This window comes from Nelumbo lutea, chromosome 4 (assembly GCF_056320005.1).
Source record: "Nelumbo lutea isolate HS-2025 chromosome 4, American lotus-T2T, whole genome shotgun sequence".
Lineage (NCBI taxonomy): Eukaryota > Viridiplantae > Streptophyta > Magnoliopsida > Proteales > Nelumbonaceae > Nelumbo > Nelumbo lutea.
In genome coordinates, this window is record NC_142687.1 from 71,529,282 (window position 1) to 71,548,338 (window position 19,057).

Here is a 19,057-nt window from a genome sequence, read left to right on the forward strand (position 1 = left end):
AAGTAGTAATAGTGAGGGTGGTACATTGGCTGAAATCCTTGGACCTATTTGTTGATATTTCTACAGATATGTTGCTGAATAGTGAGGGTGGTACATTGGCTGAAATCCTTGGACCTATTTGTTGATATTTCTACAGATATGTTGCTGAATAGCTAGCTGGCTAGAAGTAGCAAATTCTGCTCCTGCCCGCTCTTTAGTTTGTCTTGTGTGGTCACCACCAAGAAGTGGACTTATAAAGCTAAACTTTGACGAAAGTAGTGAGGGAAATCCAGGTCCATCAGGTGAAGGAGGGGTTTTTAGAGATGAGGATGGAAAGGTGCTCACTTTGTATTCAGGTCCCATTGGGTTTGGAGACTCTCTCAAAGCTGAGGTCTATATAGTACTGGAGGGTAATAAGACTCTCTCAAAGTCTAAGGAACTGAATATACAAAAGTTAGTCATTGAAGGGGACTCAAAGTTGGTTACAAGAAGGTAGTGGACTTTGGAAATATGCTAATGAGAGGAGGGACATTAACTGGCTAAGTAAAGGACTGCAAATTAAGTTTTAGTGGGTCAAGAGAACAGCAAATGCATTTACTGATGCTTTGGCAAAGCAGGGGGTGGGAAGGGATCAAATGTTTTCTGCTGTTCTGTAACCTTTTCTTTTTTGTTATCTTCCTGGAGAGAGTTAAGCTTGTTTATCTCTCTTTGGAGCGCTATAACTAAATTCTTTTAATCTAATGAGTTCCAGTTGTTGATCGAAAAAAAAAGGTCTTAATTAGCTAGAATAGGCTTTATGAATGATTCCAAGACTAAATAGATTGATTAGGTTAGAAAGGCTCTCAGGGCTTAACTTCCAAAATTGGTTTTGTCCCGAAATTGTAAAAAGTTTCCATTTGAGGAAAATATATCGAAGATAAAAATTTTCAAAGAAAATTTGCAGGTGTGTTTAGCATGGACAGTTTTAGAAGGCAACCATGTTAGGTGGGGTTTAGATTGCAACTTGCCGAAAAGAGTGAAAATATGCTTTCTGAAGAACTTTACGGTTTTAGATAGAGTTTCACGATGATTTGATGTACTTTTGTTATTTAGTGGATATAAATTAAAGTGCATGTTTGATTCATGTTGTTTGGTATAATTCTGTGTAAGACCCTAAAAATGGACACTTATAGAAACTTGTGTTAGTTTTAAATATTCACAGCCATTGGATAAGTCTGGGAGATTTATCCTGCCAAGGATGATACTGGTGTGCCACCAAGTGTTGCGATGGCTTGTTTCGGCCATCAGGGTAAGACCCAAGGCACATGCAATATGGGATTGCTTGAACCCTTGAACCGGACCAGATTTCCAGTATTGCCCTAGACCTTGGAGATAGATGGGCAAAACTGAAAAGTTACACCTGACCCCTAAACTCGATTATGACACATCACTAGGTGTCGGATCGGGCTGTCTTTGATGTGTCAATCAGTGAGATCCTTAGTGGGGGTCAAAACCTGGACATGTTGGGGCAGTCTGAGAATTCATCTGAGTGAGTGGTCATAGTGACGGGATCAGCCCCTTCGTCGGACAATGGTAATGATCGATAATGCACTCTCTCTGATGGAAACCAAACTGCCGGCAGTTGATTTCAATCGTTGGAATATATATATATATATATATATATATGTATATGTACGGTTTCAAAAGATTTGTAAAAGGTTTTAATTCCTGGGATCCATGTGAGTAGAGAGTGCGACACTGTTCCTTGCAGCCGAGAGAGAGGTCTTCTCTTGTCGAGCAGTGCTTGATCATTAAGGGCTGAGAGGTTAAGTGTAAGACCATTTAGGATAATACCTGATGGGCTAATCTTGCACCTGTCCACAATCCCTTTGTTTGAGTGAGTGGTCATAGTGACAGGATCAGCCCCTTTGTCGGACAATGATAATGATCGGGATTGCACTCTCTCTGATGGAAACCAAACTGCCGGCAGTTGATTTCAATCGTTGAAATTTTGTTTTGCAAAAATAATATATATATATATATATATGTACGGTTTCAAAAGATTTGCAAAAGGTTTTAATTCCCGGGATCCATGTGAGTAGAGAGTGCGGCACTGTTCCTTGCAGCCGAGAGAGAGGTCTTCTCTTGTCGGGCAGTGCTTGATCATTAAGGGCTGAGAGGTTAAGTGTAAGACCATTTAGGATAATACCTGATGGGCTAATCTTGCACCTGTCCACAGTCCCTGGGTTTTTATAAGATGGCTTGGCCCAGGGACTACTTAATGTAAGTGTTGGGCCCATAGGGTCCATGTGATGGGCTCAAGGGGGTCACCGAGTCTTTTAGTGAATTCGGCTAGGCCTTGTAATAAAAGCTAGGCCGAACCCATGTGACTGGTGTGTAGATCAATGCTTGGGTCCCACGCCATACAAAGAAGCCCAACTGGGCAACAGGTTGGAAACTAGTTAAACACTAAACTCTTAATGGGCCAAAAGCCCATTTCGAACTGGGCTGATATGATCATCAGTTCATAGGGCGAATCTGAGATTAGTGTTAGTAAAATGATTGGGTCTTTGACCTTATCCACTCTAAGAGACCAAATTCAAATTAGATTTGAATCTGGTAACCTCCTAATAAGATCAGGAGTTAACTAACTTAATCTGCAGATAGGATTAAAATCAACCTCTATCCAAATACTAATTTGGATTGGGATAACTCCCAAAATATTGGGAGGTTTCTTAATCAAGAAGAAAGAGGAGAAAACCCTAGCAGAAATATCAGATTTCAAACTAGGGGGTTTGAGTAAGCAAGAAACACATCCTGCAATCTGAGATTTGATCTCTCACAGACTCCAGAGAGAAGAGACAATTTTGCCCTCTTCGTCCCTGGACTTCTCCTCCTTCAGCCGCCGCCACTACCTGTTGGAAGATTGGATCTTTGCAGCAACAAGAAGTCAAAAAAGCAGTTCTTGACAATAGTCTTGCAAGAAAGACACTAGGATTCGGTGTTCAAGGTTTCCAGAGGGTTCTTGTGAAGAATCCAGTGTGTAGGACGCACCCTGCTGGTTCCGTTCCATCCACAGCTGTGTCATCTTCAGTAGGAGTGGATCTTGGTTACTTCTTTGGGCGTGAACACCAACTTTGGGAGATATTATTTCTCCGGATCAGGTATAATCCTTCCTGTTTCCTTTTGGTTCAGATCTGATTTGTTTATTGTTCAAGTAGGATCCTTGAATAATGTATTCTAAATTTAGGGAATATGATTCCTAGTTGGAAGAATGTAGGAAATTTTTTTTGAAATTCACCCCCCATTCCGCACCTTTCTTGGCGTCCATTAGATGGATCCTACCATTCTTTCATATCAAGCATCCATTTTTGCAACAGATTTAGGCCTACTGTTTCAAACATGAGAATCTCAATCTAATATGTGAACTAAAGTGAAATGTACCTGGACTAATTTTAGTCATTCAAAGATGTTGAATAAGCTCTTTTGGTGAACAATGTGCAAGTTTTCTTTTTCTTTTTTTTTTTTTTTGGTATTGAGGAACAGAGAATGTGTGAGCTATAAGCTATTGATAACTAAAATGGTAAACTTGCAGAACCAGAGAAACAATAGATAGGGAGTGTCAGTGATTTGGGTTAGCACAACAGACCCAATCATATTATACAGGGTTTGGGTCTGCATTTTGAGTCTGAATTATTAATATGATAGGAACCAGGTAAACATTTGAGTTTTGATTATAAGAGGGTTATTGATTTTCCCTGTTCTGACTAGATTAAGATCCAAACCTATTGTGTAAGCATGCTTCACATGGTTTACCTCTGACAAATTCATATTAGAGTGTGGATGATATCTCATATTCCTTAAAGGCAGCATTTATGGTGTGGACAGCAGTCTTAGGGAAGTCACAAACAAGGGGCAGCTTAAGGAGTGAAATGGAGATGAACTCTTTGGAATGTGTTTTATGCAAGGTCCAAAATCATTCTTTATACAAGATATCTAAAACAATCACACAATGTAAACTCACACACACACTTAATGAAATCCATGCGTTCAAAAACATTCTTTATACAAGATATCTAAAATAATCATTTGTAAAGGATAAAATGATACTGCCAAATTACCAAGTGAAAGGCTTGCCAAATATAATCAGATCTTCTTGGGCCAGAACTTAGGATCTAGTACCTATAGAACCTTCTGGTCTACATTGGAATAGGGTTTGTGTTTTCCAGCAGGACTGGATCCACCCTGACCCAAACTTGATCTGACCATTGAGAAACCAAAATGCCCCTATTGTCTAAAAACACAAAAAAAAAACATCATAATTAAAAAATTTGAGTTTTGATTTGTTTGCTCCTCCATCATAATCCCTTGATTATTTTGCACATTTCTATAAAGTAGAAAATTTTCCAGCATCAATTCCCTGTATATGTTTTGCTGGTTGATCTGGAATTCTACTTAATCAGCCAACTTCCAACAAAGAGAAATCAAGGATATTTTCTTCCAACTTAATCACATAAGCAAATTACATAATACAAAAACCAGCGTCTAATTTCTATAACATTAATTCTTCAAACTGCATGTAAATTCCTTTACCTACTTAGGAAATCAATAAGCAACAAACAACAGACCATGAAATAAACGCCAAGAAAAAGGAGCAAGTGAGCAACCACATCATAAGATGCTACTCAATTTCCAAACAAACTGTAAACCCTTTAACTGTGAAGATGGAATAGTACATACCCTTCCAGGAGCATCTCTTTGACCAGTAGAACCAATGCTTCGATGTGATAATGAAGCACCATGAGATGCAGGCATACCAGAAAATCCCCATCTTTTCATCCCACCCTGTTAAAACAAGAGTTTGTTAGAGATGAAAGAAATTTGTAATATGTACTTTGAGGAAATCCATTAGTAATTTCTTGTAACCCTAACCTGATGTCACAAAATCTCATCTCAAAGCTCACATACATTGATGTTAAAATAACAATTGGAAGCAGCAAATCAATTTTGTGGTTATATATTACTCCTACACTTGACGTGCATACCTCATCCCTCAAACAATGTTAATGAACAAAACAGGCATCATAAAATATCATGTATAACCTAAATTAATTAAGAAGAAAAGAAAATTTTCAAGGTAGATGCTAAAGCTAACAGAAACCAAGAAAATCCCTGCCTAAGATATTGCATTTCTCATAAAATGACCAGTGTTGCAAGAGGCAAGAGCTAGGGTGTAGAATTTGATTGATAGATGGATATATTTAAAGAGAACGGGAAGGCGAAACATTCATGTAGCTGAGCATAGTTAGGATAAGGCTTGGATGATGATGATGAGATGGATGGATTAACTTTTACTTGTTTGGGCTCATTTTTCTGCTTGTGTTTCTATGATGGAAGGGGGTCAAGTTTCATAAGAAGCTAAAGAGGTTGAGAGCCAAAATAAAAGAGTGGAATAGGGATCATTTCGAAAGAATCAAGGAACAAAAATTGAGCCTAATCACTCAGATAGAAGACTTGGATGTGGAGGAATCTCAAAATGTACTAACCAAGGATGATAGAGGATTAAGGAGACAATTCAAAAAGGATTTGGAAGAGGTACTATTGAGGGAGAAAATCAGTTGGAGACAAAAATCAAGGCACAAGTGGATTAAGGAAGGTGATGGGAACACTAGATTCTTTCATGATCTGGCCAATGGGAGACGAAGAAAGAAGTTTGTGACCAAGTTAGAGATAGATGAGGAGGTGATTACCAACCAGGATGACATAGGCAAGAAGCTTGTAGACCATTTTAAATCGATCCATAGGAAGCCTTTGAGTGAGAGAGCAGATGTGGAGGGGGTGGAATGGCCAAGATTGGATGTTGAAACGGCAAGGCGGTTGGTAAGGAATTTCGAGAAAGAAGAAATTAAGCAAGCTGTCTTTCTAATGGATAGATCCAAGGCTCCAAGTCAAGATGACTTTACAAGAATCTATAAAATTCTGGCTAAAGTGCTCTCTTTGAGGATCAAAGAAGTTTTCCCAACTATTTGCTCAAGGGGCTTTCATTCAAGGGTGACAAATAACAAATCAGATCCTAATTGCGAATGAATGTGTGAAGGAAATGAAAAGGTCTAGGCAAAGAGGTTTCGATTGTAAATTGGATCTTGAAAAGGCCTATAACTTGGTGGATTTAGAGTTTTTATCAAAGATGATGAGGAACTGCGGGTTTGGGGATAAGTGTTGTAGCTGGATATTTTGGTGTATTAGTACTTGTAGCTACCCTGTATTGGTTAATGGTGTGGTGAAAGATTCTTTTCCAACTTGTAGGGGTGTCAAGCAAGGGGACCCACTTTCTCCTTTCCTATTTACTTAGTAGCCGATGTGATTAGTAGAATCATTACAAAGGACGATAGAGAAGATACAATTATGGGTTAGAGTAGGAGAAACTAGATCCTAGTCTCCTACCCAACTTTAGTTTGCAAATGACCTGATGATTTTTTGTGAATGAGGTATTAGCAAGAAGGTAGCAAACCTAAAGGAGCTAATCAAAGGTTTTGAAAGATTATCTAATCTGAAAATAAATTTGGAAAACAATTGCATAGCGGGTATTAACTTGGAGGATGGGTAGACTGAGGCTATTGCGGAGTGTCTTGAGTGTTCCATTTCTTCTTGGCCTATGTCTTACTTAGGGCTTCCATTAGGGGAAAATCCTAGGGAGAGCAGATTTTGGACCCCAATGCTAGAAAAGTTTGAGAAGAGATTAGCTTAGCTTCGTGGAACTATGGAAGAAGAACTACATCTCTTTGGGAGGGAGAATCACCCTAACAAGAGCTACATTGGATAACTTACCCACTTATTACCTATCTATTTTTAGGATACCACCTAGGGAAGCCAGGAAGTTGGAGAAGTTGATGAGAGATTTCCTGTGGGAGCTGTGAAAAGAAAAAATGATCATTTGATTAAATGGGAAATTATCTGTAGAAGCAAAGACAAGGGAGGTTTGGGAATAGGGAGGATGGTTGAAAAAAAATCAAGCTCTATTGGAGAAATGGTCGTGGCGATGGTCATTTGAAAGCAAAAGGCTTTGGCATGAAGTGGTGGGAAGCATTCATGGGAGTCCAGAGAATGGGTGGACTGTGGGATGTTGGCGTTTCAAGGCAAGCTAACTTGGCAACACCTTGGAAGGCCATTCACAACACTCTTTCTCAATTTCTCAAGTTCATCAGGTATGAAGTTTGTTCTAGCAATGTTGTCCGAATTTAGGAGGACATTTGGGTAGGAAACACCCCTCTAAAGGACCGTTTCCCTTTGCTGTTTTCTATTTCATTGTATAAAAAAGAGGTGGTCTCAAAATTTGCCTCATCTTCAGGAACACCTATGGCTCCTAATTGGGATTTCGGATTTCATAGGGGATTAAGGGATGATGAAATCGAATCCCTCTCTAACATGCTTTGTTGCCTTAATCAGGTTTGCTTGGATCCTTCCAAGACAAACAAAAGGGTGTGGGCTCCTAAACCCAAAGGGACCTTTACTTGGGCTTCTTACTACAAGACCATCTCTCAGTCTTCTGTCCAACAACCTTTTTCCGTCAAAGGAAATTTGGTGCAGCCAGTTCCCCCAAAGATTATGGCTTTTTGTTGGGAAGTGTACTATGGGAAAGCAAACACTCTAGATAACTTACAAAAGAGAAGACCTTTCATTTGTATTTCTCCCAAATAGTGTACCCTCTATAGAGCTCATGAGGAGGATTGTTACCATCTACTAATATCTTGTCCATTTTCTATAGACTTATGGGCTCGGTCACTCTTGTTATTTGGGGGTAGTTGGAGCTTACCAGCTGAAGTTCGCATGATCTTTGACCATTCTACTTCCTCTTGGCATACAAAAAAAAGGGAGAATTATTTGGAGATGTGCTCAAGCAGCCCTGATTTGGACGTTATGGGAAGAAAGGAATGCTATAAGCCTAGAATTTTTCAAGAGAGGGAAAGGAGCAGCCAGGAACTGAAAGACTATGTTGAATAGGGCAAAACATTGGCTGAAGACTTTGAAAATTTTTCATCAATTCCCATAAAATGATTATTGGAGAAACTAGTCAGCAGTAGCGAGGTGTTCTTCCTTTAAGAACAAGATAGTTACAAGGTGGTGACCTCCGTCTCAAGGTTCACTGAAGCTGAACTTTGATGGAAGTAGCTTGGGAAACCCAGGGCTATCTAGAATGGGGGGGTGGGGGGTTTTGAGGAACGAGATTGGAGAGATTGTTCTGCTTTACTCGGGTCCTTTAGGATTCAGAGACTCTATTAGGGAAGAGCTCTTAGCAGCTGTATAAGGGGTGCAATTTACAAACCAATTGGGGGTACAGCATCCGATAAATGAAGGGGATTCCAAGGTGATGGTAGGCTGGTTGAAAAACCCTGAGAATACCCATCTGGTACTACAAGAATGAAATTAAGAATTTTAATTGGCTAACTAGGAATATGTTGGTTTCTATACAGTGGGTGGGCCAGTGGGGAGATCAGCAAATGCTTTGGCTGATGTCTTAGCCAAGCAAGGGGTAAAGAGGGAAGAAATGCTTTGGGCCCATCTGTGATTTCTGTAATTTATGTTTAATTTACTTGTAAGCTTCTAGGAGAGGCTGCAGTGTTTCTGAATTAATAAAATTATACTATTCCTCGTAGAAAAATGGCTTTGCAAGGCCCATACTTTCTGTCTAGGTTGATTGTTACTAAAAAATTTCTAGTTTTCTGAACTTATTTCATTTTTAACGGTTGTGTGGTAGGTTAAAGGACCTAAGGGTTACATGAGCTTTAGTAGAAATTTATAGAAGAAAAAATAAGGCATTTCCTGGAAAAAGACTAAAGGAAGAAGAGGAGAGATGGCACTGCCACATAAGAGATAGTCTCCATTGTCCTCTCTCCTCACTCTCCCTCCCTCTTCCTTTCCTACCCCCCCCCCCTGGTGTGTGTGTGTTTGTCTCTCTGAGTCAATGTCTTGATTATGCATACATGTGAGACAACAAGCTTATCACTCTATATCGTGTATGTGAAAGAGGATTAGGCATTTCATGTGTAGTGTAGACAAGGTGGATATAATTGTAAAACTATCTGATTCATCCTGATACCGAGTTAGAAGTAATGCAATCCACCATGAGAATATTATCAAGGAAGCTTTTGGAAGGCATTGTTGGACCTAAAAGAATCTTCATAAGAACTCAATATCCTCCCAACAGGGACAGATAAAATGACTAAACTGAGAAAGTTCCACAAGCATCTGTCTTCCTAATCTTGGTTGATACAGTCTAGAGGATCAGCTAATTGGTTTATTGGTCTTACGTGTTACAAATAACATGAGAACATAGAAACCTACCATCACCACCTATCATAAAGATAATTTGCGGTGACTTTTTTTTCTCCTACCTTCGGAAACAAGAAACTTCTCTGGTTGCAGGTCCGAGAACAAAATCCCTCAGACATCACCAAGTCAAATCAGCTAGGTTACATACTCCATATAATAAATATGGATGATAAGACATGATGGTGTGAATTTATTTAATGTATAAATTGCTTATATAACATATAGTCATGACTGGAAAGAGATTGAAAAGAAAGTGGGTAAAAAGCTACACAGTAAATACCATCGTAATGAACCACTCTCTCTTTCAGTCATCAGCTATCAAGATAGAAAACCTCTAAAAATGGCTTTGTTAATGCAGTCATTGTTCCATGTATTAACTAAGTTGACTATCCACAGGCCAACACCATCAATTTAAGAGAATGTCTCATTGAAAACCAATTATGATATATTAAGGAGCCAAGTGGTGTATCTTCTATGAAATTGTTTAACCAATGTGTGTAAATTAGTATGTAGTCCACTTGTGATTTTGTGAACTTACAGGCTTATATTTCCCTGATTCAAATAAACGACATCGTAAAGAAGAAATTTTTGTAGAGTTTCAGAAAAACAAATTTGACGAAGAGATACAATGTATAACATAATCAGTAATATCTTATCTTATAATATAATAATATGTTCAAAATAGTAATTTTACACATGCACAGATGGAAGGAAAGAGAGAGGGAGAGAGAGAGAGAGAGGCAACTGGATTACCTGAAAACCTTTCCCCCGCGTGATTCCTGTAACATCCACGTATTGCCCCGGGACAAAATGACGGACTGTGATCGGAGTACCAACAGGAAGAAGCGCATCTTCTGTCACCGGAAATTCCCTCAATTTCCTCTTGAGTGGAACGCCCTGAGCTCTAAAATGACCAACTTCGGGCTTCGTCAAATGTTTTGCCTTTTTCTGTCCGCATCCAATCTAACTAACACCATAACAGAAACCGCGCTCAAAAATCCAATCAACATCCACACAAAATTATTAATAGTAAATCGACCGAACAGAACAAGTATTGAAACATTCATATCAAAATAAGCAGAAAAGTGGAAGCAAAGAAATGAACAAAAAAAGAACTATCTTCAAATCGTACCTGTAGGGAGCTGATCCCTTCCTTCTCGATCGTCTTAACCTGCGATACAATATTATCGTCCAACCAGAGGACGGTAATCGGAAGCCTAGCTCCCCATTTATCCCAAAGCGCTGTCATCCCACACTTAATAGCGATTGCTCCAGTCCTCTTCGAATGGGGTGTCATTACTCCCGGCCTCGCCTCAATGATCCTTGTCCCATCGTCGTCGATCTCACATCCATCATCGACTACCACAGACTCAGCACTGAATCTCCTGAGTTGATAGCAGCTGTTCGTCGTCGTTGTTGCATTTGTTACTGTCCTAAGACCAATTGAGAGAAGTCTGATGCGAGAAATGAGGCCTCTCGATGCGGCCGACATGTTTAATGAACTGGACTTCAGGGATACAGTTGTAAGAAAGAGATTGAAGACATCACTGCGCAGCTTGTGAGTTGAGACTGAGAGTTCAAAACTCCAGGTGCGCCCCCGCAAGCCTTGAGAGAGAGAGAGAGACAGAGACAAGACAGAAAGAAAGAGAAACAGAAGGTTTGTGTAGGGTTTTACATTTTAGTCTTTTGGTCAGTTGTTCATTCAACACCAACCGCCCGGGCCCGGCCCGCTATAAAGGCCCGTTTGGAGTCCGGATAAGCTGACCACAAAATTCATACACAATACAGTCGCACATTGAGAACATTTCTGTGTTCTTTGCACACGGGTGTTTTGTGGTGAAGAGGCCTGTCGTCAAACACCCGAGACACAGTTTAATAATTTATATTTTTTCAATATTCAAAATTAAATAAAGAACGTAGTTTAATAGTGACGAAGAGGTCAAATCCTCAAGGAAATAAAGTTAAAAATTATTATTTTGTTTTGAACAAATAAGAAAACATATTTGGGAGTTGCAGAAAATAAGAAAATAAAATTTATTAAAGATGAAATTAAATATTTAGAATTGAAAAAGACAATAAATTAAATTCAGAAATAAAATAAAACTGAAATTAACAAGAAAATAAATAAAAATATGTTGAAATTCAGATCCAATGGCAGTAGCTTTCCAAGAAGACAAACTGCAAGTCGTTCCTCCTCCATTCAGCCCTCGAACCCCTCGAGACACCTTAGCCTTGAACTAGGCAAATTCAGATCTATAAAAGACAAAGAAAGCAGAAATTAAATCAAACCAAAATCAAAAATTAAATTGCTAGAAAAATGGAAAAACAAAAAGAAAGAAATAAAATAAAATAAAAATGGTGGATCAGCTCTAGTGGCGACAGTTGCAAGTTTGATGAACTCCTTATAGGAACCCCCTCTTGACAAGAATTGGGCGTCCTCCTTCTTATAACCCTTGAACCCCTAAAGAAGCCTTGGCCCTGTGAATTGCGCTAACCAACCCGTTCTCAAGGGCCCCTGGAGTCCTTTTTATAGAGAATGGTGGACAAAACTAGGATTAGAGAGAAAGAAATGGGCGGCTAATGGGTTTATGCAGAAAATGGGTGCCCCTAGGGTTTAGGAATGGAGGGTTAGGATTAAACTAGAGGGATCCTACGATTAGAGTGAAAAGGAGAGGGTGCCTATAAGTATGGAAGGTTGGGATTTAAGCTCCTAGGATTGAGTCGTGGATATTTGGGCGCCTAGGGGTTGAAAGGTAGAGATTAATAGGAGTGGGTGGCACCCTAGAGTGAGTGGCTAAAATAAAGAGTGAAGATCTAAGGGTATGAGATGTTGCTAAGGCTTAGATGGTTGAGATTACATGTTAAGGAGAAGTGGAAGGTGAAGATTTAGCAGTTATGGGTGGCTAGGGTTTGTTAGAGGTGAAAAGAATGAATGGGGAGACGTCCTAGGGTTTGCTAAGGAGAGGGGAGTATGCTAGTAGGAGGGCCACCTTTTTGGGTTTAGCATATAGGAGTTGCCCTCCTATGCCCAGTTTTTCATAGAAACCTCTCTTACTTGGAATTCTCACAAGCTTCCCAAAATTTGCAGAAAACTCTGTAAATTTTCCAGTTTTAACCTAGAATTTGCACAGAGACCCTCAGGTCATAACATTGAATTTAACCAGAAAAAGGGTACAGATTAATCAATTTAAAGTCTAAAATACTCCTAAAATGATGCCCTTAAGGCATCAAAATACAGAGTTATCACACCCTCCAACTTAACCATTGCTAGTCCCTTAGCAATACAACCTTAAAATTACACTGAGTAAAGAGATCATTCTCATTGCAAGATCATCCTTAACAAAATTAGCCAAGTATCTTGATTCCAGAATTCTCAAACTTTGTATAGATCACTATTAGGTTTAAGGGGTAAAATCATCCTACTTTAATCATTACAGAAACTTGGTTTAAAAGTCTTATATACCCTTTCATTTGCAGATTGCCTCGATAAGTTGAGATCAATTTTTAAAATCAGGCGGGTATTCTTCTTATTATTAATCGTTTTACCTTCCACCGTTTGATACGAATCTCGACACTTAACTTAGGTGAAAAGACCTGGTTACTAAGTGTTAAGGTAACTATCTTTGGCATTCTCTTTCCCGTTTGACATGAATCTCAACACTTAATTTAGGGTGTCCATTGACATTTTGTTCTTTCTTTTTCTTTTCTTTTCTTTTTTTGTGTGTGTGTAAAATTCAACATTGTTTAGGATAGTCTACTATCTCTATTAATTTGAAGAATTTTTCGTCTGATTTCTCAATCTTTCTCTTCTTATCTTCATAGGGGCAAACTTGGGAGTATTTTCTAAACAGTTTCGACAACATTCAAACAAAACCAATTTAACTCTTGTCACTTGCTACTAATCTCTACAAAATTCAATATACTTTTATCAGTTTTCTCAACTTTTTCTGTTTGGGAATCTCTTTTAATAGAAAAAAAAATAATTTTTAGTGAAATTTTAATTCTATATATTTAAAGGCTTCGCTTCTCAATTTTTTTTTTAATTTTTCAAAATTTTCTCTCTTTCCTCACCCCCAACTTAAATGGCATCATCCCCAATGGCATGGCTAGAATGATGCAAAAGGGACTTGGGCCAAAGGGAGTAATTAAGAGGTAAGGATTCAACAAGGGTTCAGGATTTACTAATTGAATCATGAAACTTATTCAAAAGAAAAGACAAACTCTAACAAGACAATTAAAACAAAATTTCATTGGGTTGCCTTCCAACCAACGCTAAGTTTAACGTCTTTATCCAGACGCACTCACTTAATTCTTACATCTATACTTCTAGACTTGTTTTCTTCTTTGTACAAACAAGGCTCAGATTGGGTTAACCAAAGGATAGACAGGGCATCTACAAAGTCGTCCACTACATTTACCTTGAACTCATCTTCCCCTAGGTTTGGATACTTAATAGCACTAAATAAATTTAATCAGACTTTCTACTCCCCAAATGAAATGTCAATTTCTCTCAATTCATAGTTGATGTTTGCATTAGTAATTGCTAGAAACGGACATCCTAAGATTATCATGTTATGGTTCAGTTCCTCGGTTGGGGTCATGTCTAGGACGATAAAATCCACTAGGAAGTAACAATCATTTACTCTAAAAATGTCGTCCTTAATAACACATTGAGGATTCTTGACTGACTGATTAGTGAGTTATAGAATTATTGGGGTAGGTTTTAACTCGCTGATCCTGAACCTTTTATAATTAATAGAGGGGAGCAGATTTACACTAGCCCCAAGATCCAATAGGACCCGATCGAAAGTAATTATAGAGATGACACAACTTATTAGAGAAGCACCAGGGTCTTTCGTTTTCCGGGGGAGTTGGTTTAGGAGAACCGCACTAACATCTACCAAGAGCATTACTTTTTGTGGGGCCGATCATGGCTCCCTCTTTTGAGTACACAACTCTTTCAAGAACTTGGCGTGGGTCGGGACATGTTGTATTACGTTGAGGAGAGGGATGTTAATATGGATTTGCTTGAATAACTCCCCGATTTCCTTGTTGCGAGTCTCTTTCATCTTTCACAATGGCCCGACTGTGAGTGTGATTGGAAAGAGAACTACAAGTCGGTTCACTATAGGTTCTTCTTCTAAATTTTCCTTTCTTTTTTCTCCCCATCCCCCAAATTATGGTTTTCTTGCTCTTTTTCTTCTTCATTGATGTTTTCAAATTTATTTTTCTCATATGGGTCATCTAAAATCCTCCTACTCCTTAAGGTTGTAATAGCTTTCGCATTTTTAAACTAAGGGTTCATAGGAGGTGGTTGAACCTACTGAGGAGGAAAACCCGATGGTTGATTTTTAGGATTCACAACCGGTTGACTCGGTAGTTGTCCTACTTCTCTCTTCGCATTGGGTTCGGCTAGCTATCCTATTTGGCTCTTTGATCTAGCGACGGACTACTACTGAGTTAGAATTAGCTATTGAAGTTGCATGAATTTGTCATCAACTAAATCAGTTTGATAGGGCTGAGGGTAGGTTTGACATGGCTAAGCCGGTCGAATCCCAGGGTAATCGTTATACTCACAGTGAGTCTAGGCTTCAAACCATTGAGAGTGCACATCTGGCAGGGAGGTTTCTTGGGCTTGGGCCTAAGAAACGAAATTGGGCTGATTTTCCCACCTAGGGTTATATGAGCGAAAGAATGGGTTAGCATTGGGTTGAAAAAATCCATTAGCTGCATATACTTGCTCTGGAATGACTGGTTGACATGGGCCCGCCTTAGGGCACTGGCTAACATGATGAGCCAGGCTTGCCTAGATGGAACATGTTGGGTAGGATGACATGGTTGGGTATGGGCCAATTTGTTGACGAAATGCAAGGACTTGATTAAGTCTTTGAGCCATCCCATTAATCTTATCCAGTTATTGAGACATAAGGTTCCAATCTATCTGTGGCTTAGGTTGGAAGTAGTTTCTCATTCCACAAACTCTGGCCATTGATTTTTTTTTTATTAAGCACAAACAAGTAAAACACATGACCTAAGGGCTAAACTAAGGTTTTCTAAACTAGTGGTTCAACCAATGTGAATCCTCTTAGGTTCACTTGGAATTACACCACTTCCTTTGGTTAGCCAGGTAAGAGGTGGGGATGTGGGAGGCTCCCCTTGCTATCGCAAAGACCTAATTAAGTAACCACAAAACCTGCTTAGGCTTAGCCGATTAACATGTTTCCTAAAACACCAACCGCCGGTTATGGAAACTAATTACAAGCTTCCCTAAAATTCAGCACACTTTTGAACCAAATGTGTGGGGCCTCCTAAAGGATCTTGCTATCCAAATTTTAAATTAAGGTTTAGGGTGAGCCGCATATGAAAGGGTGGGGGTTTTTGAGCCAAGGAAGGGTGATGAAATCCCCACCTTATCTTATTTAAATTGGATTGCCCTTAAATGGATTAACAGAAAAACACAATAAACAAAATAAATGCAACTAATTACAATGCATAAATAGTTATCTAGAATATGTAATTCAGCAATAAAATAATAAAACAAATTAATTCAGCAAAGAGAGCAAATAAAAAAATGAAAAACCCTAACACATTAAAAACTAACAAGATGATTTCAGCAATTAAATAATCCTATATGATGCATGCTCTAGAACATGTCAAACCCTAAATGTTGGAATGCAAATGTAAAAAAATTTTAAAATATTAATCTTTTTTCAAAATTTGAAATTTAAACTCAAATTCGAAATTTTGAATAATTTCCTAATTAATAATTAATTACTCAATTAAATAACTAATTAGATCTAAATACGAAACAAAAGAAAAAAATAATCCTAAAAAAATATAGCCAAATTTATTAAGAAATAAAAATAAAAATAAATAACCAAAGATTCAAAAAAATTAATCTACCAAGATAAACTTGAAAATAAAAAGAAAAATCAAGAATAAGATGGGACGACTACACTTGAATCGCTACCCAATATTTTTCTTTTCTTTTTTGTGTGTACAGTCCAGTAGTGTTTCGACACCCCACCATTGACTGTTACGTCCTATGAAAACAAAGAAGAATTATGAGAGTTTTATTTCCAAAGATCAGAAAACTAACGAAATAAAAAAGTGAAAAAAAAATAATGTAAACGGATCTAAAACAAAGAAATAAAAATTTTCAATATGTTGCTTCCCCGGCAATGGCACCAAAAACTTGGTGCACCCGGGATGCGTCGTCAAACACCTAGGACACCAATTTAATAATTTATATTTTTCTAATCCTCAAAACTAAATAAATAATGTAGTTTAGTAGTGAGGAAGGGGTCGAATCCTCAGGGAAGTAAGGTTAAAAGTTATTATTTTGTTCCAGACAAATAAAAAAAAATAGATTTGGGATTTGTATAAAATAAGAAAATAAAATTTATTAGAGCTGAAATTAAATATTCAGAATTGAAAAAAGACAAGAAATTAAATAAAACTGAAATTAACAAGAAAATAAATAAAAATAAGTTAAAATTCGGCTCCAGTGGCGGTAGCTTTCTGGGAAGACAAACTGCAAGCCGTTCCTCCTCCATTTAGCCCTCGTACCCCTCAAGACACCTTAGACTTGAATTGGGCGAATTCAGATCTATAAAAGACAAAGAAAAACAAAAATAAAATCAAACCATAGTCGAAAGTTACAGTAATTAAATTGCAAGAAAAACTGAACAACAAAAAGAAAGAAAATAAAAACAAAATAAAAATAGTGGATCAGCTCCAGTGGAGGGAGTTGCAGGTTGGATGAACTGCTTGCAAGAACCCCTCTTGACAAGAACTGGGTGTTCTCCTTCTTGTAACCCCTGTACCCCTCAAGAAACCTTGGCCTTGTGAACTAGGCTAACCAACTCGTTCTCAAGGGCCCCTAGGGTCCTTTTTTAGAGAAGGGTGGACAAAACTGGGATTAGAGAGAAAGAGAGGGGTGGCTAGTGGGTTGATGTAGGAAATGGGCGCCCCTAGGGTTTAGGAATGGAGGTTTAGGATTAAGCTAGAGGGATCCTATAGCTAGAGTGAAAAGGAGAGGGTGCCTATAAGTATGGAAGGTTGGGATTTAAGCTCCTAGGATTGAATGGTGGAGATTTGGGTGCCTAGGGCTGAATGATGGAGATTAATAGGAGTGGGTGGCGCTCTGGGGTGAGTGGCTGAGATAGAGAGTGAAGATCTAAGGGTATGAGAGGTTGCTAAGGCTTGGATGGTTGAGATTACATGTTAGGGAGGAGTGGAAGGTGAAGGTTCAACAGTTAGGGGTGGGTAGGGTTTGTTAGAGGTGAAAGGAATGAGTGGGGAGGTGCCCTAGGGTTTGCTAAGGAGAGGGGAGTATGCTAGTAGGAGGGGCGCCTTTCTAGTTTAGTAGATAAGAGGTGCCCTCCTATGCTTAGTTTATAATAGAAACAACTCCTCTCTCAGCTGGAATTCTCACCAGCTTCTAAAAATCTGTAAAAAACTTTGTAAATTTCTCAAAATTTACCTAGAATTTGCACAGAGACCCTCAGAGGTCACAACATTGAATTTAACTAGAAAAAGGGTACAAATTAGTCAGTCTAAGTTCTAAAATACCCCTAAAATGATGCCCTTAAGGCATCAAAATACAGATTTATCAGTAGCCTACAATAGTATATTTTTTTAGGGTAAATTACAAAGACCCCCTATAGTAGTAAGATGACGGAATGTGTTAAATTATTAAAATACCCCACTAAACTTTTTTATTTTCTTTTTTTGCCCTTTTCTCTTAAAACCTATTTAACCTATTGTTTTGGCTCTCTTATCTTCTTTTCCTCTCCCTCATCATCCTCTCTTTGTTCACGTGGAGAACTAAAGGATGGATATGACCCTTCACAGTTCAACATCTCATAACTCGGAAAGAGTGAATAACTGTTGTCACACTCAATGATATCATCTTCATTGTATACTCTAAAGCTAATGACGACAGAGCTATGATATGAAGTAGAGATAAGAACTATGGTCATGATGAAGTGTCTTGGAACTCGAAACATTGCAACAATCGTGGGTTATCCTTCCCCTGCACGGAGGTGTCGAGCAAAGAGACTAAGTGGGAAACACTCAACTCGACTTTATTTGTACTGTTCCCGTATACCAAGTATACAAGCGAGGGCTGGTGGGGGAGTGAAGGGTGTGTGGTCATTAAAGAAGATTTTGTTGACGAGGAAGATTATATCAAAGCTGGGGGTTTAGAGCTACTTTTTGTCCAAATGCAGCAAACCCAGCCCATGGACAAGCAGGCAAAGATCACCTCCCCTGCAACACTTATGGAGCCGGAGTCGGCTTCATTGAGGCTATTGGTTCTGGAGTCATCTTCGGTCATATGACCGACCACCAGATCGGACCAGCGAAATTGGACACTGAGTTACTCCTTCTGTTCCATCCATCCATGGGATTCCAATCTGTGATTGATGGTGCATAGAAATGAACAAAAGATGGAAACCCAAAAAAGCTCAACATGATTAATGAAGAGGGAAAGAGCCCACACCTATCGGATTCCATGCCAATGAATTGTGACATTCTCTGTCACCAAACCATTCTTAAGCTTGACAATGATGGTATCACCTTGCTGGCTTGTATTGTCGGCCCTGGGGTTCTCCAATTGATGGTAATCACTAGCTTCTTATAGTAGTCTGGTGATTTAAATTCATATTTAACCTCCCATTTGTAGTGGCGAATTCTAGCATCAACTGTTGGGGCTAGTATTAGAGTGAAAAAGACATACCAAAGAAGCAACCTGATACCAACTCTT

General features: G+C 38.7%; 1 protein-coding gene across 1 annotated transcript in view; it reads right to left on the minus strand.

Annotated features, from left to right (window-relative positions):
• RPL3P (ribosomal protein L3 plastid) overlaps positions 1-10,999 on the minus strand; it is a 30,181-nt gene extending 19,182 nt beyond the window's left edge. Inside the window, exons 1-3 of the mRNA XM_088984503.1 lie at positions 10,421-10,999; positions 10,042-10,251; positions 4,699-4,803 (exon numbers count right to left, since the gene is read on the minus strand). Of these exons, the coding sequence (XP_088840629.1) occupies positions 4,699-4,803; positions 10,042-10,251; positions 10,421-10,780 (675 nt within the window). The 5' untranslated portion in view covers positions 10,781-10,999. The remainder of the gene's footprint in view (positions 1-4,698; positions 4,804-10,041; positions 10,252-10,420) is intronic.
• Positions 11,000-19,057: the final 8,058 nt, after the last annotated feature.